This window comes from Salmo salar, chromosome 03 (assembly GCF_965601325.2).
Source record: "Salmo salar chromosome 03, fSalSal1, whole genome shotgun sequence".
In the NCBI taxonomy this organism is placed as follows: Eukaryota; Metazoa; Chordata; class Actinopteri; order Salmoniformes; family Salmonidae; genus Salmo; species Salmo salar.
In genome coordinates, this window is record NC_138293.1 from 11,983,471 (window position 1) to 12,011,035 (window position 27,565).

General features: G+C 45.9%; 1 protein-coding gene across 2 annotated transcripts in view; it reads left to right on the top strand.

Moving 5' to 3' along the window:
- The window catches only part of LOC106598404 (low-density lipoprotein receptor-related protein 8), a 190,169-nt gene that overhangs the window by 71,162 nt on the left and 91,442 nt on the right, over positions 1 to 27,565 (top strand). For both annotated transcript variants that reach the window (XM_045714492.2, XM_014189447.3), the window contains exons 3-4: positions 5,006 to 5,128; positions 25,779 to 25,907. In XM_045714492.2, coding sequence (XP_045570448.1) covers positions 5,006 to 5,128; positions 25,779 to 25,907 — 252 coding nt within the window. The remainder of the gene's footprint in view (positions 1 to 5,005; positions 5,129 to 25,778; positions 25,908 to 27,565) is intronic.

Below are 27,565 nucleotides of genomic sequence, written 5' to 3' on the forward strand. Positions count from 1 at the left end.
ATGGTGAAATGATTACCAAATACCCTCTCCATCTGTTCTGATGGTGAAATGATTACCAACTACCCTCTCCATGTGTTCTGATGGTGAAATGATTACCAACTACCCTCTCCATCCGTTCTGATGGTGAAATGATTACCAACTACCCTCTCCATCTGTTCTGATGGTGAAATGATTACCAACTACCCTCTCCATGTGTTCTGATGGTGAAATGATTACCAAATACCCTCTCCATCTGTTCTGATGGTGAAATGATTACCAACTACCCTCTCCATGTGTTCTGATGGTGAAATGATTACCAACTACCCTCTCCATGTGTTCTGATGGTGAAATGATTACCAACTACCCTCTCCATCCGTTCTGATGGTGAAATGATTACCAACTACCCTCTCCATCTGTTCTGATGGTGAAATGATTACCAACTACCCTCTCCATGTGTTCTGATGGTGAAATGATTACCAACTACCCTCTCCATCTGTTCTGATGGTGAAATGATTACCAACTACCCTCTCCATGTGTTCTGATGGTGAAATGATTACCAAATACCCTCTCCATCTGTTCTGATGGTGAAATGATTACCAACTACCCTCTCCATGTGTTCTGATGGTGAAATGATTACCAACTACCCTCTCCATCCGTTCTGATGGTGAAATGATTACCAACTACCCTCTCCATCTGTTCTGATGGTGAAATGATTACCAACTACCCTCTCCATGTGTTCTGATGGTGAAATGATTACCAAATACCCTCTCCATCTGTTCTGATGGTGAAATGATTACCAACTACCCTCTCCATGTGTTCTGATGGTGAAATGATTACCAACTACCCTCTCCATGTGTTCTGATGGTGAAATGATTACCAACTACCCTCTCCATCTGTTCTGATGGTGAAATGATTACCAACTACCCTCTCCATGTGTTCTGATGGTGAAATGATTACCAACTACCCTCTCCATGTGTTCTGATGGTGAAATGATTACCAACTACCCTCTCCATGTGTTCTGATGGTGAAATGATTACCAACTACCCTCTCCATGTGTTCTGATGGTGAAATGATTACCAACTACCCTCTCCATGTGTTCTGATGGTGAAATGATTACCAACTACCCTCTCCATGTGTTCTGATGGTGAAATGATTACCAACTACCCTCTCCATGTGTTCTGATGGTGAAATGATTACCAACTACCCTCTCCATGTGTTCTGATGGTGAAATGATTACCAACTACCCTCTCCATCTGTTCTGATGGTGAAATGATTACCAACTACCCTCTCCATGTGTTCTGATGGTGAAATGATTACCAACTACCCTCTCCATGTAAACATGTACAAGTGCTAGAAGTCTATGCTGTCAGTGTTTCAGTAGATTTTCTACTTCTTTGTTATTCCTAACGCTGTGTGACCGACTTGGGTTCGAACTTTCCTGTGTGCCACTCGATTGTGTTACCCTGTTGAGCTAAAACCTACGCATTAGCTCCAGGGAGATGACCCGTAGTCAGGTCTCAGGCAAGGTTACTCTTAACTACCTCCATTTACCACCAGCCATAAATACGTACAGCAGGCCATCCACCCCTCTCTGTTTTACATGGACGTGAAGATAACAGGGCCTTGTTTGTATTGTGTGCTGAAGCGAGAAGGCCCACCTGAACGCCTTGTTCGTATTGTTGTGTCTCTGCCATTTTGAACATCTTAAGCACCTGCGTTGGGCTGTACTATCAGACAGAGACGGAGAATGAGAGAACGAGAGAGCGAGAGAGCGAGAGAGCGAGAGAACGAGAGAACGAGAGAACGAGAGAGCGAGAGAACGAGAGAACGAGAGAGCGAGAGAACGAGAGAGCGAGAGAACGAGAGAGCGAGAGTCAGCCGTCTCTGTACATACCAGGGCCCCTCAGCTCCAACTTTACAACTTTGGAGAGAAAAAACAACAACCTCATCATCTGTTGTAACCAGAAAGCCAAACTGAAAGCCTCTGAGTGGTTGATTGTATTAGACTAACTGCACTGCCAGTCCCATGGTTGTTGTGGTAATGGTCCAGGGAAATGGAATGGCTCTGTCCTCTGTGTTGGTGTAATGGTCCAGGGAAATGGAATGGCTCTGTGTTGGGGTAATGGTCCAGGGAAATGGAATGGCTCTGTCCTCTGTGTTGGGGTAATGGTCCAGGGAAATGGAATGGCTCTGTCCTCTGTGTTGGTGTAATGGTCCAGGGAAATGGAATGGCTCTGTCCTCTGTGTTGGGGTAATGGTCCAGGGAAATGGAATGGCTCTGTGTTGGGGTAATGGTCCAGGGAAATGGAATGGCTCTGTCCTCTGTGTTGGGGTAATGGTCCAGGGAAATGGAATGGCTCTGTCCTCTGTGTTGGGGTAATGGTCCAGGGAAATGGAATGGCTCTGACCTCTGTGTTGGGGTAATGGTCCAGGGAAATGGAATGGCTCTGTCCTCTGTGTTGGGGTAATGGTCCAGGGAAATGGAATGGCTCTGACCTCTGTGTTGGGGTAATGGTCCAGGGAAATGGAATGGCTCTGACCTCTGTGTTGGGGTAATGATCCAGGGAAATGGAATGGCTCTGACCTCTGTGTTGGGGTAATGGTCCAGGGAAATGGAATGGCTCTGTGTTGGGGTAATGGTCCAGGGAAATGGAATGGCTCTGACCTCTGTGTTGGGGTAATGGTCCAGGGAAATGGAATGGCTCTGTGTTGGTGTAATGGTCCAGGGAAATGGAATGGCTCTGTCCTCTGTGTTGGGGTAATGGTCCAGGGAAATGGAATGGCTCTGTCCTCTGTGTTGGGGTAATGGTCCAGGGAAATGGAATGGCTCTGTCCTCTGTGTTGGGGTAATGGTCCAGGGAAATGGAATGGCTCTGACCTCTGTGTTGGCTGTGTTTGTGTTTTAATGTGTGTGCTGTGGGGAAAGCTGGGTCAGCTCCAGACCTGGGTTCAAATACTACTGTAAATTCTTTCAAATACTTAAACCAGTGGTGGCTGGTGGCACTTTAAATGGGAAGGACAGGCTCACAGTAATGCCTGGAACGGAACTAACGGAATGGTCTCAAAATCAAACACCTGGTTTCCATGTATTTCATAATATTCTGTTCATTCCATTCATTATTATTATGAGCCGTCCTCAGGATAGTCCTGAATGAATCGTAAATAATGATGAGTGAGAAGGTTACAGACACACAAATATCAAAGCCCCGTGCTGACAAGGTCAAAATCTGTTGTTCTGTCCCTGAGCAATTCAATTAACCCACTGTTCTCCTGGTGCCAAAGACATGGATGTTGATTAATGCAGCCCTATGCACCTCTCTGATTCAGAGGAGTTGGGTTAAATGTGGAAGATACATTTCAGTTGTACAACTGACTAGGTATCCCCCTTTCCTTTCCCAAGATGTGCTAACCTCTCACCATTACCCATATCATACCCCCAAGACATGCTAACCTCTCACCAATACCCATATCATGCCCCCAAGACATGCTAACCTCTCACCATTACCCATATCATACCCCCAAGACATGCTAACCTCTCACCATTACCCATATCATACCCCCAAGACATGCTAACCTCTCACCATTACCCATATCATACCCCCAAGACATGCTAACCTCTCACCATCTTGCTCCTACTCAACGTGATCAAGACAAAGGAGATGATTGTGGACGACAGGAAAAGGAGTATCGAGCACGCCCCATTCTCATCAACGGGGCTGCAGTGGAGCAGGTTGAGAGCTTCAAGTTCCTAAACAGCTTCTACCCCCAAGCCATAAGACTCCTTAACAGCTAATCAAATGGCTACCCAGACTATTTGCATTGCCCCCCCCTCCCCCCTCTGGAACTCTGCTGCTACTCTCAGTTATTATCTATACATAGTCACTTTAATAACTCAACCTCAATTACCTCGACACCGGTGAACCCGCACGTTGACTCTGTACCGGTACCCCCTGTATATAGCCCCGCTATTGTTATTTTACTGCTGCTCTTTAATTATTTGTTATTCTTATCTCTTACTTTTTTGGGGGTATTTTTCTTAAAACTCCGTTGTTGGTTAAGGGCTTGTAAGTAAGAATTTCACTGTAAGGTTGTATTCAGCGCATTTGACGCTTTGATTTGAATCGCGTGAATGCCCGGCTGTCCCATCTTCAGTTCGTATCACACAATAAAAGTTCTTTATCCATAACTGTTGCTGACATGGTTATATGGTCATTTTACCAGCCCTAGCTTTGATTACTGCATACTGTGACTAATTAATGAGGTGAATTGTAGATGAAACTCCTGTTTTTATCTCTTTCTCCCGCTCTCTTGTTTTTTCTCTACCTCTTTAACTCTTTCTTTCTCTGTCCTTCTCACGATCTCTCTCTCTCTCTCTCTCTCTCTCTCCTTCTCACCATCTCTCTCTCTCTCTCTCTCTCTCTCTCTCTCTCTCTCTCTCTCCTTCTCACCATCTCTCTCCTTCTCACCATCTCTCTCTCTCTCTCTCTCTCTCTCCTTCTCACCATCTCTCTCCTTCTCATCATCTCTCTCTCTCTCTCTCTCTCCTCACCATCTCTCTCTCTCTCTTTCTCTCTCTCTCCTTCTCACCATCTCTCTCTCTCTCTCTCTCTCTCTCTCTCCTTCTCACCATCTCTCTCCTTCTCACCATCTCTCTCTCTCTTTCTCTCTCTCTCTCTCCTTCTCACCATCTCTCTCCTTCTCACCATCTCTCTCTCTCTCTCCTTCTCATCATCTCTCTCTCTCTCTCTCTCCTTCTCATCATCTCTCTCTCTCTCTCTCTCTCTCTCTCCTTCTCACCATCTTGCTCCTACTCACCATCTCTCTCTCTCTCACATCTCTCTCTTTCCTTCTCTCTCCTTCTCACCATCACTCTCCTTCTCACCATCTCTCTCTCTCTCTCTCTCAAAATCACTCTCTTTCCTTCTCTCGCTCTCTCTCTCCTTCTCACCATCTCTCTCCTTCTCACCTTCCTACTCTTCTCTCTCTCTTTCCATCCTTCTCACCATCCATCTCTCTCGCTAAGCAGCCAGGAAGACGTGTGCCCCGGCAGAGTTTGCCTGTGCCAACGGCCAGTGTGTACCAGGCCGCTGGCGCTGTGATGGGGAACCAGAGTGTCCCGACGGCTCGGATGAGGCAGACGCCACCTGCAGTAAGTCAGAGCTCCAGTGGTTTCCCAGTTGAAGTACACCTTAGCCAAATACATTTAAACTCAGTTTTTCACAATTCCTGACAATTAATCCTAGTAAAAATTCCCTGTCTTAGGTCAGTTAGGATCACCACTTTATTAGAAGAATATGAAATGTCAGAATAATAATAGAGAGAATGATTTATTTCAGCTTTTTTTTCTTTCATTACATTCCCAGTGGGTCAGAAGTTTACATACACTCAATTAGTATTTGGTAGCATTGCCTTTGAATTGTTTAACTTGGGTCAAATGTTTCGGGTAGCCTTCCACAAGCTTCCCACAATAAGTGGGGTGAATTTTGGCCCATTCCTCCTGACAGAGCTGGTGTAACTGAGCCAGGTTTGTAGGCCTCCTCGCACACACTTTTTCAGTTCTGCACACAGATTTTCTATAGGATTGAGGTTAGGGCTTTGTGATGGCCACTCCAATACCTTGACTTTGTTGTCCTTAAGCCATTTTGCCACAACTTTGGAAGTATGCTTGGGGTCATTGTCCATTTGGAAGACCCATTTGCGACCAAGCTTTAACATCCTGACTGCTTCAATATATCTTCATAATTTTCCTGCCTCATGATGCCATCTATATTGTGAAGTGCACCAGTCCCACCTGCAGCAAAGCACCCCCACAACATGATGCTGCCACCCCCGTGCTTCACGGTTGGGATGGTGTTCTTCGACTTGCAAGCGTCCCCCATTTTCTTCCAAACATAACGATGGTCATTATGGCCAAACAGTTCTATTTTTGTTTTATCAGACCAGAGGACATTTCTCCAAAAGTACGATATTTGTCCCCATGTGCAGTTGCAAACCATAGTCTGTCTTTTTTATGGCGGTTTTGGAGCAGTGGCTTCTTCCTTGCTGAGCGGTCTTTCAGGTTATGTCGATATAGGACTCATTTTACTGTGGATATAGATGCTTTTGTACCTGTTTGCACTTTGATTTGCACTTTTCGCACCAAAGTACATTCATCTCTAGGAGACAGAACGCGTCTCCTTTCTGAGCGGTATGACGGCTGCGTGGTCCCATGGTGTTTATACTTGCGTACTATTGTTTGTACAGATGAACATTGTACCTTCAGGCGTTTGGAAATTGCTCCCAATGATGAACCAGACTTGTGGAGGTCTACAAGTGTTTTTCTGAGGTCTTGGCTGATTTCTTTTGATTTTCCCATTATGTCAAGCAAAGAGCCACTAAGTTTGAAGGTAGGCCTTGAAATACATCCACAGGTACTCCTCCAATTGACTCAAATTATGTCAATAGCCTATCAGAAGCTTCTAAAGCCATGACATCATTTTTTTTTTTTTTTCCAAGCTGTTTAAAGGCACAGTCAACTTAGTGTATGTAAACGTCTGACCCACTGGAATTGTGATACAGTGAATTATAAGTGAAATAATCTGTCTGTAAACAATTGTTGGAAAAATTACTTGTGTCATGCACAAAGTAGATGTCCTAACCGACTTGCCAAAACTATAGTTTGTTAACAAGAAATTTGTGGTTGAAAAACGAGTTTTATTGACTCCAAACTAAGTGTATGTAAACTTCCGACTTCAACTGTACCTATTCAGTGACGCTGCATTTACCCTGACTTCTCTTTCTGTCTGCTCTATCCCTCTACCTCACTCTGCTCTATCCCTCTACCTCACTCTGCTCTATCCCGCTACCTCACTCTGCTCTATCCCTCTACCTCACTCTGCTCTATCCCTCTACCTCACTCTGCTCTATCCCGCTACCTCACTCTGCTCTATCCCTCTACCTCACTCTGCTCTATCCCTCTACCTCACTCTGCTCTATCCCTCTACCTCACTCTGCTCTATCCCTCTACCTCACTCTGCTCTATCCCTCTACTTCACTCTGCTCTATCCCTCTACCTCACTCTGCTTTATCCCTCTACCTCACTCTGCTCTATCCCTCTACCTCACTCTGCTTTATCCCTCTACCTCACTCTGCTCTATCCCTCTACCTCACTCTGCTCTATCCCTCTACCTCACTCTGCTCTATCCCTCTACCTCACTCTGCTCTATCCCTCTACTTCACTCTGCTCTATCCCTCTACCTCACTCTGCTTTATCCCTCTACCTCACTCTGCTCTATCCCTCTACCTCACTCTGCTCTATCCCTCTACCTCACTCTGCACTATCCCTCTACCTCACTCTGCTTTATCCCTCTACCTCACTCTGCTCTATCCCTCTACCTCACTCTGCTCTATCCCTCTACCTCACTCTGCTCTATCCCTCTACCTCACTCTGCTCTATCCCTCTACTTCACTCTGCTCTATCCCTCTACCTCACTCTGCTTTATCCCTCTACCTCACTCTGCTCTATCCCTCTACCTCACTCTGCTCTATCCCTCTACCTCACTCTGCTCTATCCCTCTACCTCACTCTGCTTTATCCCTCTACCTCACTCTGCTCTATCCCTCTACCTCACTCTGCTCTATCCCTCTACCTCACTCTGCTCTATCCCTCTACTTCACTCTGCTCTATCCCTCTACCTCACTCTGCTTTATCCCTCTACCTCACTCTGCTCTATCCCTCTACCTCACTCTGCTCTATCCCTCTACCTCACTCTGCTCTATCCCTCTACCTCACTCTGCTTTATCCCTCTACCTCACTCTGCTCTATCCCTCTACCTCTCTCTGCTCCTATTTGTCTGTTTCTTGGAACTTCGTCAGATTGATGCTCTTCAAAACATTCCTAGAGATATTGGTACCAAAGTATGATTCATAGTCCTAGCGTCAATAGGTCCAGAGAGCATATTAAGGTCCTAACCAACTACTGTTCAGATCATCAGACCTCTGCACTAGAAAGGCTAAAAGGCTGAATAATTACAGCTCAATTCTTCACACTCACACCCTATCTGAATATTATGCAGCTCCGCTTCTCTCCGCTCCGATGCGCCAGCCAGCCAGACAGCATCTAATTTGGCTTTTGAAGCCGAGACTCTGTGTTTGTAATTTTCCCTGCTACTCCACTTGGGCACCGGTTCAGCCGCCTCTCACTCACGCCACCAGCGAGGGCCCTCGCCTCGGCTCGCTTCGCCTCTCCCACACACTTCCCCACTAGACCAGCGTCTGATGTTGGAGAGGCAGAGGTGTAGTCTGATCACTGCCAAGCTCTTAGAGGTGTAGTCTGATCACTGCCAAGGCCTTAGAGGTGTAGTCTGATCACTGCCAAGGCCTTAGAGGTGTAGTCTGATCACTGCCAAGCTCTTAGAGGTGTAGTCTGATCACTGCCAAGCTCTTAGAAATGTAGCCTGATCACTGCCAAGGCCTTAGAGGTGTAGTCTGATCACTGCCAAGCTCTTAGAGAAGAAGGGGGGAAGGGGCAGCGCTTTCATACTTTCATTTAGGCAATGTCAGACTGGCTGAGACCGATTTCCCTCCTCTCCCCATCCACTCGTGCTCATCAGGGAGGAGGGGAAGGGCGAGGTGAGACGTTTTTGCGGCTTGTCTGGACTGAGCTGGGCCACAGGTTTGGGGAGTGGGAAATCAAAGGGGTTCTGAACTATTCCATTTCACGTGAGTCATGGAAAGTAGTGTGGCCTGGAGACAAGCTCATTGTCTTTTCAAGCAGATCATTTGGAAGAATTGCATTAAGATGTTATTCTAAATGTATCTGATTGACATTTACAGTCAGCACTTGTTTCTGTTGTACCAGCCAGAGTTGTAGACGAGACCCGATTCAACAAAGCCCGGAGCTTTTCGAGTCTGGGTCAAAACCAATACCGGAGCTATTCGAGTCTGGGTCAAAACCAATACCGGAGCTATTCGAGTCTGGGCCAAAACCAATACCGGAGCTATTCGAGTCTGGGCCAAAACCAATACCGGAGCTATTCGAGTCTGGGCCAAAACCAATACCGGAGCTACAGTGTATTTGGAAAGTATTCAGACCCCTTGACTTTTTCCACATTTTGTTAGGTTACAGCCTTATTCTAAAATGGATTAAATAAAACATTTTCCTCATCATTCATACCCCATAATGACAAACTGAAAACAGGTTTTTAGAAATATTAGTAAAAAATAAATAAAAACAGAAATAACTTATTTACATAAGTATTCAGACCTTTTGCTATGAGACTCAAAATTGAGCTCAGTTGCATCCTGTTTCCATTGATCATCCTTGAGATGTTTCTACAACTTGATTGGAGTCCACCTGTGGTCAATTCAATTGATTGGACATGATTTGGAAAGGCACACATCTGTCTATGAGGTCGAGGTCGAAGGAATTATGCGTAGAGCTCCGAGACAGGATTGTGTCGAGGCATTTCTGCAGCATTGAAGGTCCCCAAGAACACAGTGGCCTCTATCATTCTTAAATGGAAGAAGTTTGGAACCACCAAGACTCTTCCTAGAGCTGGCTGCCCGGCCAAACTGAGCAATCAGGGGAGAAGGGCCTTGGTTAGGGAGGTGACCAAGAACCCGATGGTCACTCTGACAGAGCTCTAGAGTTCCTCTGTGGAGATGGGAGAACCTTCCAGAAGGACAACCATCTCTGCAGCACTCCACCATTCAGGCCTTTATGGTAGAGTGGCCAGACGGAAGCCACTCCTCAATAAAAGGCACATGACAGCCCGTCGGGAGTTTGTCAAAAGGTACCTAAAGGACTCTGTGAACATGAGAAACAAGATTCTCTGGTCTGATGAAACCAAGATTGAACTCTTTGGCCTGAATGCCAAGCGTCATGTCTGGAGGAAACCTGGCACCATCCCTACGGTGAAGCATGGTGGTGGCAGCATCATGCTGTGGTGATGTTTTTCAACAGCAGAGACTGGGAGACTAGTCAGGATTGAGGGAAGGATGAACGGATCAAAGTACAGAGAGATCCTTGATGAAAACCTGCTCCAGAGAGCTCAGGACCTCAGACTGGGGCGAAGGGGCACCTTCCAACAGGACAATAACCCTAAGCACACAGCCAAGACAACGCAGGAGTGGCTTTGGGACAAGTCTCTGAATGTCCTTGAGTGGCCCAGTCAGAGCCCGGACTTGAACCCGATCAACAAAATACTGAGTAAAGGGTCTGAATACTTATGTAAATGTGACATTTCTGCAAACCTGTTTTTGCTTAGTCATTATGGGGTGTGTTTAGATTGATGAGAGAAAAAAACGATTTAATCCATTTTAGAATAAGGCTATAACGTAACAAAATGTGGAAAAAGTCAAGGGGTCTGAATTGTTTCCGAATGCACTGTGTTTTTGTCTGAGTCAAGACCGAGACCACAGCTATTCCAGACAAGTCAAGACCAAGGGGGTTCGAGTCCGAGTCAGGACTGAGACCAAGGGGGGTTCGAGTCCGAGTCAACACTGAGACCAAGGGGGGTTCGAGTCCGAGTCAGGACTGAGACCAAGGGGGGTTCGAGTCCGAGTCAACACTGAGACCAAGGAGGGTTCGAGTCCGAGTCAGGACTGAGACCAAGGGGGGTTCGAGTCCGAGTCAACACTGAGACCAAGGGGGGTTCGTGTCCGAGTCAACACTGAGACCAAGGGGGGTTCAAGTCCGAGTCAGGACTGAGACCAAGGGGGGTTCGAGTCCGAGTCAGGACTGAGACCAAGGGGGGTTCGTGTCCGAGTCAGGACTGAGACCAGTGCAATCTGAATACTACAACACTGGTACCCATTCATGTTTTAATCTTGTGATTGGTTGATCGCACAGGCCTACAAAGTATGTCATTGAGCTCGCTATTTAAAAGGAATTTGCATGCATTTACCACAGCAGAAAAGGAATTGGAAAAACCTCATTTAATCTTAGAAAAATATTTTACTAATTTTGTTTATTTTGCTTTATCAGGTTGTGGGCGTGTGTGTGAGCCGTTATCTCATGAATAATGTATGCAGCACAGAACAGCCGACAAGTCGCTAATGTTAATGTCACCCTCAAAAAGTTTGTGTGAGGGTGAGTTAGAGAAAGAGACAGGGACCTCCAAAGGATAACATGTTTGCATTGGAAATCCAATTAAATATGAATAAGGGAGAGATTTTGTCTTTGTGTGGGCTAGAACGGAGATAGAGATCACAATATAAAAAAAGCCTATTTAAATGGAAATCCTAAATGTATTTTATTCATATAACGTTGCAGTCGATGGTAAAATCTTTGAGATTGAGGCCCACAGATTTGGGCACCAAAATCTGTGGGCCTGTTCTTTATCAAAGTCATTACATTTTTATTTTTTTGCTCTTGACAAAGAGAGCTGAATAATAAACCAATACAGGTGATTCAATCTTGTCTGTATGCTCATGTAGTACAAGAGGAGGGCTAGCCTACAACTCATGTTCAAATACTATAACTCTCCATTCAATGTACATGAATCACTTATGGATTCATGATGTATTGGCAGCAGGGTTAAACCAATACACTTGGTTTCCATGGCTACTGTACAGAAAATGATTGTCCCCCACGATGATGGAGGAGGAGATCTGTCTCGATCTTACATTAGTTACACACAATATCTCAGACAACTCTTGCCCCGATTTTGACCAAACTTGCATGAATGATGCATCTAGCCATAGAGATCCGGGATTTACAAAGTTACACTGATTGGCCCAAAAGGGGGGCTCCATAGTAATCAACTGATATTCCAAACTTTGAATAAGAATATTTCCTGTCTCGTTTGAGCTACGCCCATGACATTTTTATACATATATGCATCTCCTCATGAGAAACACGTTTCCCATAAGGATCCTTAAGCTCCTCCCATTCATAAAAAGGTGACCATTTTGAAACGCTGTGTAGACTATCTGTAATTCCATATGGCTCATTCATCCCCCTTCTCTCCCCTGTAACTATTCCCCAGGTCGTTGCTGTTCTCAGTCAACTTACCTGGTAAAATAACGGTAAAAATAGAATAAAACAGACCATTAGTAAAACGTGATTGTTTTTCGTTCTCTCATTAATCCACCCAACATCAGTTTGAACATTGTTTTAATAATTGTCACTAATTGTCCCAAGTTGGGGCACTGCATCATTTGTGGGGGATGACATGTTTACTGTTGCCTTGTTACTCTTGGTTAGACAGCTGTACATGAACCAGCCATTTACACTCCTCTTTCAAAATGGAGACATACATGTCATTCCTCTCAAGGTTGAGAATGGAACAAATGTACTATTTCTAACTCGTAGTCCACATGATGGTGTCCACATTAGGACGTCCTGAATGGCTTTTTCCTGAAAAGGTAAGAGATCATACACAGCTGGCCCTCAGAGAGCGGCTCCCATGGTCACAGTCGCATTAAAATGGATGGGGAAGCGAGCGACTGGAGAGCCATCTGTGTTTCTGTGTACTGTACTAAAAGGCACCATGAGAGACAGGAAACCTGTTCATTATGCCACGGTGAACATCTCTTTATCAAAATAACAAGTTTCATCTCCTTGTTGAACTCGTCAACCTGTTGTGTCATTATTAGCGAACGCTCTGTACTGATTTTGATGGACTTTCAGTAGAACTATGAGAATTCATTCAGAATGTCATTTAGCAAGAAACATTGAACTTCTGATATACTACAAATTGAAAAATATAGTGTGAAAGAAGTGTCAGAAGGCTCGACAATAACAAAAAAAACGTCAAATTAGCGCTGCAAATAAGGCTAGCCCTATGTGACGCTCATTCCTTAAACTATAAAGTGTTGCCATGACAACTTCACACTTCGAGCAGTAGCCCAGATGCCAAAAAGTGGCGCCTCGTGCTGTAATTTACATCATATTTAGCGAAGGGACGGTGTTTGTTTGAAATTTGTATTTGTCTTCTGTTGGTGCCAGGCAGAGAACTACTGTATGTTTGCAGTCCGTGATAGTAGATCCCCTGTTTTACATCTGTTAATGCTAATTAACGTACAGCGCACACACCTTCCACCACGCTCCAATTACACTGAAGCTGGATGAGGTATGAGGCATGCTGTTCTTTTTGTCTCTCTGTCTGTCTCTGTCTCTCTGTCTCTCTGTCTGTCTCTCTGTCTGTCTCTGTCTCTGTCTCTCTCTGTCTATCTGTCTTTCTCTGTCTCTCTCTCTCTGTCTCTCTCTCTGTCTCTGTTTCTCGCTCTGTCTCTCTCTCCCTGTCTCACTCTCTCAGTCTCTCTCCCTGTCTCTGTCTCTCGCTCTCTCTATCTCTCTGTCTCTCTCTCTCTGTCTCTCTCTCTGTCTCTCTGTGTCTCGCTTTCTCTCTCTCTCCCAGTCGCTCTCTGTTTCTCTCTCTCTGTCTCTGTCTCCCTGTATCTCTCTCTGTGACTGTCTCTCTGTCTCTCTGTCTCTCTCTCTCTCCCTGGCTCTCTCTCTCTCCCTGTCTCTCTCTCTGTCTCTCTCTCTCTCTCTCTCTCTCTCTCTCTCATTTTCTTTTCCTCTACAGTGAGGGAAAAAAGTATTTGACCCCCTGCTGATTTTGTATGTTTGCCCACTGACAAAGAAATGATCAGTCTATCATTTTAATGGTAGGTTTATTTGAACAGTGAGAGACAGAATAACAACAAAAAAATCCAGAAAAACGCATGTCAAAAAATTGTATAAATTGATTTGCATTTTAATGAGGGAAATAAGTATTTGACACCCTCTGCAAAACATGACTTAGTACTTGGTGGCAAAACCCTTGTTGGCAATCACGTTTCTTGTAGTTGGCCACCAGGTTTGCACACATCTCAGGAGGGATTTTGTCCCACTCCTCTTTGCAGATCTTCTCCAAGTCATTAAGGTTTCGAGGCTGACGTTTGGCAACTCGAACCTTCAGCTCCCTCCACAGATTTTCTATGGGATTAAGGTCTGGAGACTGGCTAGGCCACACCAGGACCTTAATGTGCTTCTTCTTGAGCCACTCCTTTGTTGCCTTGGCCGTGTGTTTTGGGTCATTGTCATGCTGGAATACCCACCCACGACCCATTTTCAATGCCCTGGCTGAGGGAAGGAGGTTCTCACCCAAGATTTGACGGTACATGGCCCCGTCCATCGTCCCTTTGATGCAAGTTGTCCTGTCCCCTTAGCAGAAAAACACCCCCAAAGCATAATGTTCCCACCTCCATGTTTGACGGTGGGGATGGTGTTCTTGGGGTCATAGGCAGCATTCCTCCTTCTCCAAACACGGCGAGTTGAGTAGATGCCAAAGAGCTCCATTTTGGTCTCATCTGACCACAACACTTTCACCCAGTTTTCCTCTGAATCATTCAGATGTTCATTGGCAAACTTCAGACGGGCGTGTATATGTGCTTTCTTGAGCAGGGGGACCTTGCGGGCGCTGCAGGATTTCAGTCCTTCACGGCGTAGTGTTTTACCAATTGTTTTCTTGGTGACTATGGTCCCAGCTGCCATGAGATCATTGACAAGATCCTCCCATGTAGTTCTGGGCTGATTCCTCACCTTCCTCATGATCATTGCAACTCCACGAGGTGAGATCTTGCATGGAGCCCCAGGCCGAGGGAGATTGACAGTTTCTTCCATTTGCGAATAATCGCACCAACTGTTGTCACCTTCTCACCAAGCTGCTTGGCGGTGGTCTTGTAGCCCAATCCAGCCTTGTGTAGGTCTACAATCTTGTCCCTGACATCCTTGGAGAGCTCTTTGGTCTTGGCCATGGTGGAGAGTTTGGAATCTGATTGACTGATTGCTTCTGTGGACAGGTGCCTTTTATACAGGTAACAAGCTGAGATGAGGAGCACTCCCTTTAAGAGTGTGCTCCTAATCTCAGCTCGTTACCTGTATAAAAGACACCTGGGAGCCAGAAATCTTTCTGATTGAGAGGGTGTCAAATACTTTTTTCCCTCATTAAAATGCAAATCAATTTATAACATTTTTGACATGCGTTTTTCTGGATCTTTTTGTTGTTATTCTGTCTCTCACTGTTCAAATAAACCTACCATTAAAATTATAGACTGATCATTTCTTTGTCAGTGGGCAAACGTACAAAATCAGCAGGGGATCAAATACTTTTTTCCCTCACTGTATATCTGTGTACACAGACAGAAAAGCCCTAGATCTGTGCCAGCCTAGATCATTGTAGTGCAGTGAGTTGTCTCATAATTACACACTGGAGTAGCGTTACACTGACACATGAAAGATTAAGGCTGGGGCTTTGGCTGAGCGGGTTAGTTACTCAAAAGTACTAAAAAATAAATGGCTCTCTGTGGAGATTCACTTGAAATTGTTTTCCTAGCGATGTAAAGTGGAATTACAGAGGATCAACAGATACCGTATACTCCCCGTCTTGTGTATTTATTACTGTAGAAATACTGATCTGTTCTCTTGTTCACTGTTCCAGAACAGCAGAAAGGTCTCCCATGTCAGAATAGCAGAATGGACTCCCATGTCAGAACAGCAGAAAGGACTCCCATGTCAGAACAGCAGAAAGGTCTCCCATGTCAGAACAGCAGAAAGGTCTCCCATGTCAGAACAGCAGAAAGGACTCCCATGTCAGAACAGCAGAAAGGACTCCCATGTCAGAACAGCAGAAAGGACTCCCATGTCAGAACAGCAGAAAGGTCTCCCATGTCAGAACAGCAGAAAGGACTCCCATGTCAGAACAGCAGAAAGGTCTCCCATGTCAGAACAGCAGAAAGGACTCCCATGTCAGAACAGCAGAAAGGTCTCCCATGTCAGAACAGCAGAAAGGACTCCCATGTCAGAACAGCAGAAAGGTCTCCCATGTCAGAACAGCAGAAAGGTCTCCCATGTCAGAACAGCAGAAAGGACTCCCATGTCAGAAGAGCAGAAAGGTCTCCCATGTCTTCAGGAGTTAGAGCTCTATTCAATCCACATCCAGGAAGTTCAGCTTTACAGCCTGATTTTAAATTTAAAGGCAATGTTCCCGCTTTAGCGGAGACTGCATTCACGGTGAACTCTGTTTATGTCGACTCAATCAGAAATGACCTTTACATTTCTATCGCGCAATCTGAAACGCTTCAGTTTTACAGACTGAATCGAGACCCCAGTAAACATTTTGAGGATTTGTCCCCAAGTGAATGGCAATTAAGCTGACTTGGTTATCCGAAAATCCACTATCTGCAAGTCCACTCACACACTTGGTCACTCTCTCTCTCTCTCTCTCTCTCTCTCTCTCTCTCTCTCTCTCTCTCACTCACTCACTCACTCACTCACTCACTCACTCACTCACTCACTCACTCACTCACTCACTCACTCACTCACTCACTCACTCAGTCTTAAGTTTTTTCCTTAGTCCCAGGACTCCTTCTGCCCTTAGGGATGAATCACCATTGGCTAAAAGGTCTAACTTGTATTTTTTTCTATCCCCTTTGAGCTCGGTTCAAGATGACTGTTGGCAGTTCTTGAATTGGGCCTGAAAAAGAGAAAAAGAGGGTGAGGCTTTTAGACAGGGCCGAGTACAGAGTACCGGCACCTCAAATTTTCTACTGGAGTACTTGCACCCTTTACAGAATATTAATTCTCAAATATGAACACTGGTACTGTAAAATTTGAATGAGTCCTGGCACATAAAATTAGTGCCAGTGCCTTTTTTAATTCTACTTCAAGCACTGACTGTTGATAATATCCACCATTGCTTGATTTTATTTATTATTATTTTTATTTTTTTAAACCTTTGTTTAACTAGGCAAGTCAGTTAAGAACAAATTCTTATTTCCATATGATATGACACATGCAGCAGACATGTTAGAGTGACAGCTGTGTACAGCTGCAGGAAAGATAGCGAGCACACAGTATAAGCTTCTGTGCAGCTTTTCCGAAAGAAGCCTTTGATACCTGAAGATACACATACTGTCTATCGATAGACATCTGGTTTAATAAAACCATTTTGGTCCATTTTAGATGTTGAATGACATAACCACAGAGGATTATGGATAGTTCTATGGGGGGGGTTAATGAAAACAGCCTCAGACGGTCGTTTCTTTGTAGATATTGAGCTTCAACCCCATCGAGATGTTTCACTGTTAGAGGTAATGAGTAATATGACTGAGTCTACTGACTGAATAACGGAGAGGATTTTAGTTATGCAAAGATGTATTTTTCATTGGGATTGTGTGTGTGTGTGTGTGTGTGTGTGTGTGTGTGTGTGTGTGTGTGTGTGTGTGTCTGTGTGTGTGTGTGTGTGTGTGTGTGTGTGTGTGTGTGTGTGTGTGTGTGTGTGTGTGTGTGTGTGTGTGTGTGTGAGCATTTCTTTCTTTTTATTGCTTACTTCACATTAGCTGGAAGTAACATGTTTTCACAGTTCATTGCTCATGTGTACTGTACATATCAGTGCCAATGTATTAGCGTCATAATAACATGTCTTCACATGTAGTCTTCACGTGTACTGATTCATGCCACATCCCCCATGACGACCTGCATTTGAACCCAGACGATACACATATTGTGGTAAACAACAATGCCTTATTCACTGTGAGTAAGCTGCATGAGCCATGAATACAGTAGTATGCTAATGCTAGTTATGCTAATGGTAGGTAATGTTGCAGGCTGATACTGTAGCTTAGCTAGCGTTCCTGTACCTGACCCATAATTCACAGAGAGGGTGTGGCTACGCTAGCCTAGCTTAATTAAGCTACAGTAGATACAGTAGAATGCTAGCCGTGGTAGCTAACCATGGCTGATATGCTCACTGTAGCTTAGCAAGCGAGCTAGCGTTCTTGTACCTAAGCCATAATTCACAGAGAGGGACGTGGCTATGCTAGCCCTGCTTAATGAAGCAGTAAATTTGCCCGTGACTTAGTGTCGTCTGAGCATTTGGTGCCATTTCTTCTGCTCAGCTGCCTGGGCCAAGTTACTCTCTCAACCTCTCTATCACCAGGCAGTACGACCCATTGGCTGACTCTCTGGCTGCCTTGTAGGGCTGTAGTGTAGACCTGATTTCAAATAGTATTTGTTTTTTCCAATATTTTAAGTGCTTGATTGAGCCTGCCTGAGCGCCAAATGGGCAGGGTTTGCACTTTTGGAACTAGTCTATTAGTTCCATTGCGCCAGGCAAACTCAATCAAGCACAGCGAATGTGTTTAAGGAAAAACACTAATACTATTTTGAACCCAGCTCTGGTTACAATCTCCTTTTTTTATGGTGAGACATGCTGGACAAAACGGCAAAACGCGTAACAAGAAAAAGGTTTAATATATGATCTATCTACACCAGCGTTTCCCATGCTCAGTCCTCGGTGACCCCAAGGGGTGCACGTTTTCTTTTTTTTTGGTCCCTAGCACCACACAGCTGATTCAAATAATCAACTAATCATCAAGCTGATTTGAATCAGCTGTGTAGTGTTAGGGGTAATAAACACAACATGCACCCAGTGGGATCCCCAGGACCGAGTTTGGGAAGCACTGGTGTAGAAGAAACTGCACAATCACATAAGACAGCAGTGATGTAACAATATATCACATAAGACCGTGAAGGGAGAGACATCTATGGGTCAAAATGCTCTGAAATACACACCATACTGTACAGGTAACTGACAAAATAAAAGAAACGCCAACATATAGTGTCTTAAGGTGTTGGGTCACCAGGAGCCGTCAGAACAGCTTCAATGCACCCTGGTATAGATTCTACAAGTGTCTGGAACTCTATTGGAGGGATGCGACACCAGTCTTCCATGAGAAAATACATCATTTGGTGTTTTTTTTTATGGTGGTGGAAAACGCTCTCAGGCGCCGCTCCAGAATCTCCCATTAGTGTTCAGTTGGGTTGAGATCTGGTGACTGAAATGGCCATGGCATATGGCTTACATCGTTTTCATGCTCATCAAACCATTCAGTGACCACTCGTGCCCTGTGGATGGGGGTGTTGTCATCCTATGGGGGCATAACCATGGTAACCAAAATAATGGCCTGCCCAGCATTTTTATTCATGACCCTAAGCATGATGGGATGCAAATTGCTTAATTAACTCACTACACCTGTGTGGAAGCAGCTGCTTTCAATAAAGTTTGTATTGCTCATTTATTCAAGTGTTTCCATTCTTTTGGCAGTTACCTGCACTTACATGTGAGACCATACAGATCAAAACAAGAAGCTCACATCACAGAAACATCAAACAAACTCACATCATAGAAACTTCAGTGTCAATGAGCCAACTATTGTACTACAAATGTCGAAATTCCTATTAGTTCCTGTGTCATAAAAGTGGAGATGTTGAGTCTTCATTTGCCACTCCACCGGTAAACAACTGCGACGCAAATGTCACTCTGCCTCTGCCTCTGACTAATTGGCTTTTATTTGGCCTTTAGGGCCCCTTTCTCGAACAAAACACATTAGCCACAACTATAGCGACAGCTTGTGGAAGTCACAAGTTACAAGCATAATCGAATCAATCACTACCTTGTCTTAGTGTTGAGCGACTTGAGCACGCGGTTGGTATTTGATTCCCTTGTTAGCGACGGAGGGGGATTGAGTGTGTAGTTAATCAAAGGGCCATCGGTTAGAGGATAGGATAGCTATTTTTACACTTTCTTTCTCTCTCCCTCCCTTTTTCAACCACTCTCTCTCGCTCGCTCTCTTGCTCTCTCCCTCTTTCTCTCTCTCCCTCTCTCTTTCTCTCTCTCTCTCCCTCTTTCTCTCTCCCTTTCTCTCGCTCTTTCTCTCTCTCCCTCTCTCTTTCTCTCTCTCTCTCTCTCTCTCTCTCTCTCTCCCTCTTTCTCTCTCCCTTTCTCTCGCTCTTTCTCTCGCTCTTTCTCTCTCTCCCTCTCTTTCTCTCTCTCTCCTTTTCTCTCTCTCTCCCTCTCTCTTTCTCTCTCTCTCCCTTTCTCTCTCTCTCCCTCTTTCTCTCTCTCTTTACTACTGCTGTGGTTAGTGACCTGGGTTCTCTACTACTGCTGTGGTTAGTGACCTGGGTTCTCTTTACTACTGCTGTGGTTAGTGACCTGGGTTCTCTTTACTACTGCTGTGGTTAGTGACCTGGGTTCTCTTTACCACTGCTGTGGTTAGTGACCTGGGTTCTCTTTACTACTGCTGAGGTTAGTGACCTGGGTTCTCTTTACTACTGCTGTGGTTAGTGACCTGGGTTCTCTTTACTACTGCTGTGGTTAGTGACCTGGGTTCTTTACTACTGCTGTGGTTAGTGACCTGGGTTCTCTTTACCACTGCTGTGGTTAGTGACCTGGGTTCTCTACTACTGCTGTGGTTAGTGACCTGGGTTCTCTACTACTGCTGTGGTTAGTGACCTGGGTTCTCTTTACTACTGCTGTGGTTAGTGACCTGGGTTCTCTACTACTGCTGTGGTTAGTGACCTGGGTTCTCTTTACCACTGCTGTGGTTAGTGACCTGGGTTCTCTTTACTACTGCTGTGGTTAGTGACCTGGGTTCTTTACTACTGCTGTGGTTAGTGACCTGGGTTCTCTTTACCACTGCTGTGGTTAGTGACCTGGGTTCTCTACTACTGCTGTGGTTAGTGACCTGGGTTCTCTACTACTGCTGTGGTTAGTGACCTGGGTTCTCTACTACTGCTGTGGTTAGTGACCTGGGTTCTTTACCACTGCTGTGGTTAGTGACCTGGGTTCTCTACTACTGCTGTGGTTAGTGACCTGGGTTCTCTACTACTGCTGTGGTTAGTGACCTGGGTTCTCTACTACTGCTGTGGTTAGTGACCTGGGTTCTCTACTACTGCTGTGGTTAGTGACCTGGGTTCTCTTTACTACTGCTGTGGTTAGTGACCTGGGTTCTCTTTACTACTGCTGTGGTTAGTGACCTGGGTTCTCTACTACTGCTGTGGTTAGTGACCTGGGTTCTCTTTACCACTGCTGTGATTAGTGACCTGGGTTCTCTACTACTGCTGTGGTTAGTGACCTGGGTTCTCTACTACTGCTGTGGTTAGTGACCTGGGTTCTCTTTACTACTGCTGTGGTTAGTGACCTGGGTTCTCTTTACCACTGCTGTGGTTAGTGACCTGGGTTCTCTACTACTGCTGTGGTTAGTGACCTGGGTTCTCTTTACTACTGCTGTGGTTAGTGACCTGGGTTCTCTACTACTGCTGTGGTTAGTGACCTGGGTTCTCTACTACTGCTGTGGTTAGTGACCTGGGTTCTCTTTACTACTGCTGTGGTTAGTGACCTGGGTTCTCTTTACTACTGCTGTGGTTAGTGACCTGGGTTCTCTTTACTACTGCTGTGGTTAGTGACCTGGGTTCTCTACTACTGCTGTGGTTAGTGACCTGGGTTCTCTACTACTGCTGTGGTTAGTGACCTGGGTTCTTTACTACTGCTGTGGTTAGTGACCTGGGTTCTCTTTACTACTGCTGTGGTTAGTGACCTGGGTTCTCTTTACCACTGCTGTGATTAGTGACCTGGGTTCTCTACTACTGCTGTGGTTAGTGACCTGGGTTCTCTTTACCACTGCTGTGGTTAGTGACCTGGGTTCTCTTTACTACTGCTGTGGTTAGTGACCTGGGTTCTCTACCACTGCTGTGGTTAGTGACCTGGGTTCTCTTTACCACTGCTGTGGTTAGTGACCTGGGTTCTCTTTACCACTGCTGTGGTTAGTGACCTGGGTTCTCTTTACCACTGGGTAAAGACCTGGGTTTTCTCAGAATAAGATGTTCTCTGCTGCCAACTGGTACACCTGCTGTGTTGTTCCTGTCATGTCCGTTAAGGGTTGAGGCTAGAGAACAACATCTTTATTTTATTTAACATTTAATTAACTAGAGAAGTCAGTTGAGAACAAATTCTTATTTACAATGACTGCTTCCATAAGGCAAAAGGCCTCCTGCGGGGACGGGGGCTGGGATTAAAAAATAATATATATATAGGTTAAAACACACATCACAACAAGAGACCCTTCTATACACCCTAGTCTGTTAGACCCTAAACCCTTCTATACACCCTGGTCTGTTAGACCCTAAACCCTTCTATACACCCTAGTCTGTTAGACCCTAAACCCTTCTATACACCCTAGTCTGTTAGACCCTAAACCCTTCTATACACCCTAGTCTGTTAGACCCTAAACCCTTCTATACACCCTAGTCTGTTAGACCCTAAACCCTTCTATACACCCTAGTCTGTTAGACCCTAAACCCTTCTATACACCCTAGTCTGTTAGACCCTAAACCCTTCTATACACCCTAGTCTGTTAGACCCTAAACCCTTCTATACACCATAGTCTGTTAGACCCTAAACCCTTCTATGCACCCTAGTCTGTTAGACCCTAAACCCTTCTATACACCCTAGTCTGTTAGACCCTAAACCCTTCTATGCACCCTAGTCTGTTAGACCCTAAACCCTTCTATACACCATAGTCTGTTAGACCCTAAACCCTTCTATACACCCTAGTCTGTTAGACCCTAAACCCTTCTATACACCCTAGTCTGTTAGACCCTAAACCCTTCTATACACCCTAGTCTATTCCTGTAGATCTGAGAGTATTGGATAACCGGATTGGATTCCATATCAGCACCTAGCCTCTGCACCCTAGACCCAGGATTGGATTCCATATCAACTCCTAGCCTCTACACCCTAGACCCTAGATTGGATTCCATATCAACACCTAGCCTCTACACCCTAGACCCAGGATTGGATTCCATATCAGCACCTAGCCTCTACACCCTAGACCCTAGATTGGATTCCATATCAACACGTAGCCTCTACACCCTAGACCCAGGATTGGATTCCATATCAACACCTAGCGTCTACACCCTAGACCCAGGATTGGATTCCATATCAGCACCCAGCCTCTACAAACTAGACCCTAGATTGGATTCCATATCAGCACCTAGCCTCTGCACCCTAGACCCAGGATTGGATTCCATATCAACACCTAGCCTCTACACCCTAGACCCTAGATTGGATTCCATATCAACACCTAGCCTCTACACCCTAGACCCAGGATTGGATTCCATATCAACACCTAGCCTCTACACCCTAGACCCAGGATTGGATTCCATATCAGCACCTAGCCTCTACACCCTAGACCCTAGATTGGATTCCATATCAACACGTAGCCTCTACACCCTAGACCCAGGATTGGATTCCATATCAACACCTAGCGTCTACACCCTAGACCCAGGATTGGATTCCATATCAGCACCTAGCCTCTACAAACTAGACCCTAGATTGGATTCCATATCAACACCTAGCCTCTACACCCTAGACCCAGGATTGGATTCCATATCAACACCTAGCCTCTGCACCCTAGACCCTAGATTGGATTCCATATCAACACCTAGCCTCTACATCCTAGACCCTAGATTGGATTCCATATCAACACCTAGCCTCTACACCCTAGACCCTAGATTGGATTCCATATCAACACCTAGCTTCTACACCCTAGACCCTAGATTGGATTCCATATCAACACCTAGCTTCTACACCCTAGACCCTAGATTGGATTCCATATCAACACCTAGCCTCTACACCCTAGACCCAGGATTGGATTCCATATCAACACCTACACCCTGGACCCTAGATTGGATAGATATAAGCATCATGGTAGTAGCGTCATCGTTGTGTCTGTGAGGATACTAGGGCTCGCACACTCTCTTGATGTACCTCTAACCCACCTACCCCTAACCCACCTAACCCTAACCCACCTACCTCTAACCCACCTACCCCTAACCCACCTACCTCTAACCCACCTACCTCTAACCCACCTACCTCTAACCCACCTACCCCTAACCCACCTACCTCTAACCCACCTACCTCTAACCCACCTACCCCTAACCCACCTACCTCTAACCCACCTACCCCTAACCCACCTACCTCTAACCCACCTACCTCTAACCCACCTACCTCTAACCCACCCTACCTCTAACCCACCTACCCCTAACCCACGTACCTCTAACCCACCTACCCCTAACCCACCTACCTCTAACCCACCTACCTCTAACCCACCTACCCCTAACCCACCTACCTCTAACCCACCTACCTCTAACCCACCTACCTCTAACCCACCTACCCCTAACCCACCTACCCCTAACCCACCTACCTCTAACCCACCTACCTCTAACCCACCTACCTCTAACCCACCTACCTCTAACTCACCTACCTCTAACCCACCTACCTCTAACCCACCTACCTCTAACCCACCTACCTCTAACCCACCTACCCCTAACCCACCTACCTCTAACCCACCTACCTCTAACCCACCTACCTCTAACCCACCTACCTCTAACCCATCTACCCCTAACCCACCTACCTCTAACCCACCTACCTCTAACCCACCTACCTCTAACCCACCTACCTCTAACCCACCTACCCCTAACCCACCTACCCCTAACCCACCTACCTCTAACCCACCTACCTCTAACCCACCTACCCCTAACCCACCTACCTCTAACCCACCTACCCCTAACCCACCTACCCCTAACCCACCTACCCCTAACCCACCTACCCCTAACCCACCTACCTCTAACCCACCTACCTCTAACCCACCTACCCCTAACCCACCTACCCCTAACCCACCTACCTCTAACCCACCTACCTCTAACCCACCTACCCCTAACCCACCTACCTCTAACCCACCTACCCCTAACCCACCTACCCCTAACCCACCTACCCCTAACCCACCTACCTCTAACCCACCTACCTCTAACCCACCTACCCCTAACCCACCTACCCCTAACCCACCTACCCCTAACCCACCTACCTCTAACTCACCTACCTCTAACCCACCTACCCCTAACCCACCTACCTCTAACCCACCTACCTCTAACCCACCTACCCCTAACCCACCTACCTCTAACCCACCTACCTCTAACCCACCTACCCATAACCCACCTACCCCTAACCCACCTACCCCTAACCCACCTACCTCTAACCCACCTACCTCTAACCCACCTACCCATAACCCACCTACCCCTAACCCACCTACCCCTAACCCACCTACCTCTAACCCACCTACCTCTAACCCACCTACCCATAACCCACCTACCTCTAACCCACCTACCCCTAACCCACCTACCCCTGTAGGTCGTCACCTTCACATTGAAATTCGATGCTAATTTCGTCAGGTTCTTGCTGATGTTGGCTTAGTTCTGTAGGTGGTCATTGTCCTTTCAACGTGGGGACCTCGAGTCCACACGTCCTTGGAACAGGAAGTTACATTTTCGTCAACGGGTTTATATAGTGGTGAAAGAAGGGCGTGTTTCATAGTTTATACAACCCATGTCTGTTCACTTGGGCGCGGCCTCTGAGTGAGCTGAGTTTCTCTATGATAAACCGTTCTCTCATTTAGGAGCTAAAATTACATTTCATCTTTTCACAAATAGTCTCATATTTAAACATTTAAATTTTACAACAATTCCATGTGAATCTGATAACTAGAATGTGTAGACTTTCCAAGATACAGTTTATGTCGTCCTGTCATCAGTAATAATGTCTCCGACGACAAGTGATCTGACATCATATTCTTTAAGTACCAACACATATTTTCAACTGGTTGGAATTACCGAAATCTGGTTCCGTTTCCCACCTTTTGATGTCACCAGACTCTCTCTCAATGTTAACAAAGTCTTTACTAGAGTCACATCGGTAGAGTAGAGAGAGGAAAAAGGGGAAAGGTATTTATGGGGGTCATAAACCTCCCCCATCAGTCCAACGTCATGACACTACCTTCCACTAGCCCACCCAGCTCTAACCCACCAAGCTCTAACCCACCTACCCAAGCCTCTCAGATCTGCCAAGTGGAGTGAGTGAGGGCAGCAGGGAAGGGTGCAACGTGTTGGAATGGAACACAGCCTAAAAAGTAATCTCCCTCTCTCCCCTCCAGGCAAACAGACGTGTTCTCCGGAGAAGTTTGACTGTGGCGGGTCCACCAACAAGTGTGTCTCGTTGTCGTGGCGATGCGATGGCGAGCGGGACTGCGAAAACGGGGCGGACGAGGAGGACTGCGCCGCTGGTGAGTGTGATGGACAGCTGTCAATCAAAGGCCATAGAAACCACCCATTGGCTGAGACAGGTGTCCTTAATTTGTGGATGGGCAGTAGTCCCGCCCACTGACTGCTCTGGATTTTAACTGGACACTATGGTGAGAAAAGAACGGGTGTGTTTCTTCTCAGTGACCTTTAACCCTTGAGCCACTAAACTGTAGTAATACCACTGTTTGTGTCAGTCTTTTGCCTCCCTGGCTTTTGTATTCACACCCTTTTGGAATGGCAACGGCTGTTACCCTAGTCATAGCATTGTGTTTGAACACACGTCCCAGGTTAGGATTTTACGGAGCTTTGAATAAGTCCACTACTGTGTGACATGCCATGGAACCAATAGAACAGATTTTTTTGGATCACAGTTCCCCGTTTTCTCCATTATGGGGCATTTTGGTGTTTCTTTTCTCTGTATGATTTATCTTCTGACGACGGTGGACACGACGGCTCAGTGTGCAGCAATCCCAAATTACACCCTGTTGCCTAGTGCACTACTTTTGGCCAGAGCCTGTCAAAAGTAGTGCACTATGTAGGGAATAGGGTGCCATTTGAGACTCCAATGAATAAGGGGCCAACGAATAAGTCAGCTCTGCTGAGAAAATACATTGACTTTGATGCCAAATCAAAGGTTGCAATTCAATATCAAATGTAAGAATCAGTGTGTGTGTAGAATTTGCCCTTGGCGGCCGGCAGATGATGGCATCACCCTCCTCTCTACCCAACCACGCGTCACTGTGGTGCCTCTCTGCACACTCTCTCTCTCACACACACACACACACTCACACACACACACACACACACACACACACACACACACACACACACACACACACACACACACACACACACACACACACACACACACGACCTGATACACACACACACACACACACACACACACACACACACACACACACACACACACACACACACACACACACGACCTGATACACACACACACGCACACAAACACACACGACCTGATACACACACACACACACACACAAACACACACGACCTGATACACACACACACACACACACACACACACACACACACAAACACACACGACCTGATACACACACACACACACACACACAAACACACACGACCTGATACACACACACACACACACACACACAAACACACACGACCTGATACACACACACACACCGCCGTGACTACACTCCTGCCCTACTTTATAAGGCAGCGTGAAGACTCAGCTTCTCATTTTCTCTCCCTCTCCTTCTTTCTCCCTCCCTCGTCTCTCCCGCACGTCGGGAGAAATTGATTGTAGCGACAGAGACTGGATGTTTGGAGCTCCACCGTGGCACGTGCGCAGGAAGCTACACTGGGAGAAACCCTGTCTTATTTCCCTCAGATGGGGGGGGGGGGGGGGGAGCAGAGAAAGGGAGAAAAACATGCTGTGTTTTCCTACTATCATTTGGGTCCCAGAGTTTGTTTCTGTGTATGTGGCTTCATTTCACTTCTTCACCGCAATCGCTTGATTTGTATTTCCTCAGAAAGCCCACAGTCCTATTTCCACCGTGTGTATTGAAAATCAAATACAACTATTTACTCCTCCCAGATATGGTCTGTAAGCCTACGTTTACTACAGCGCTGCAGAGCTAAG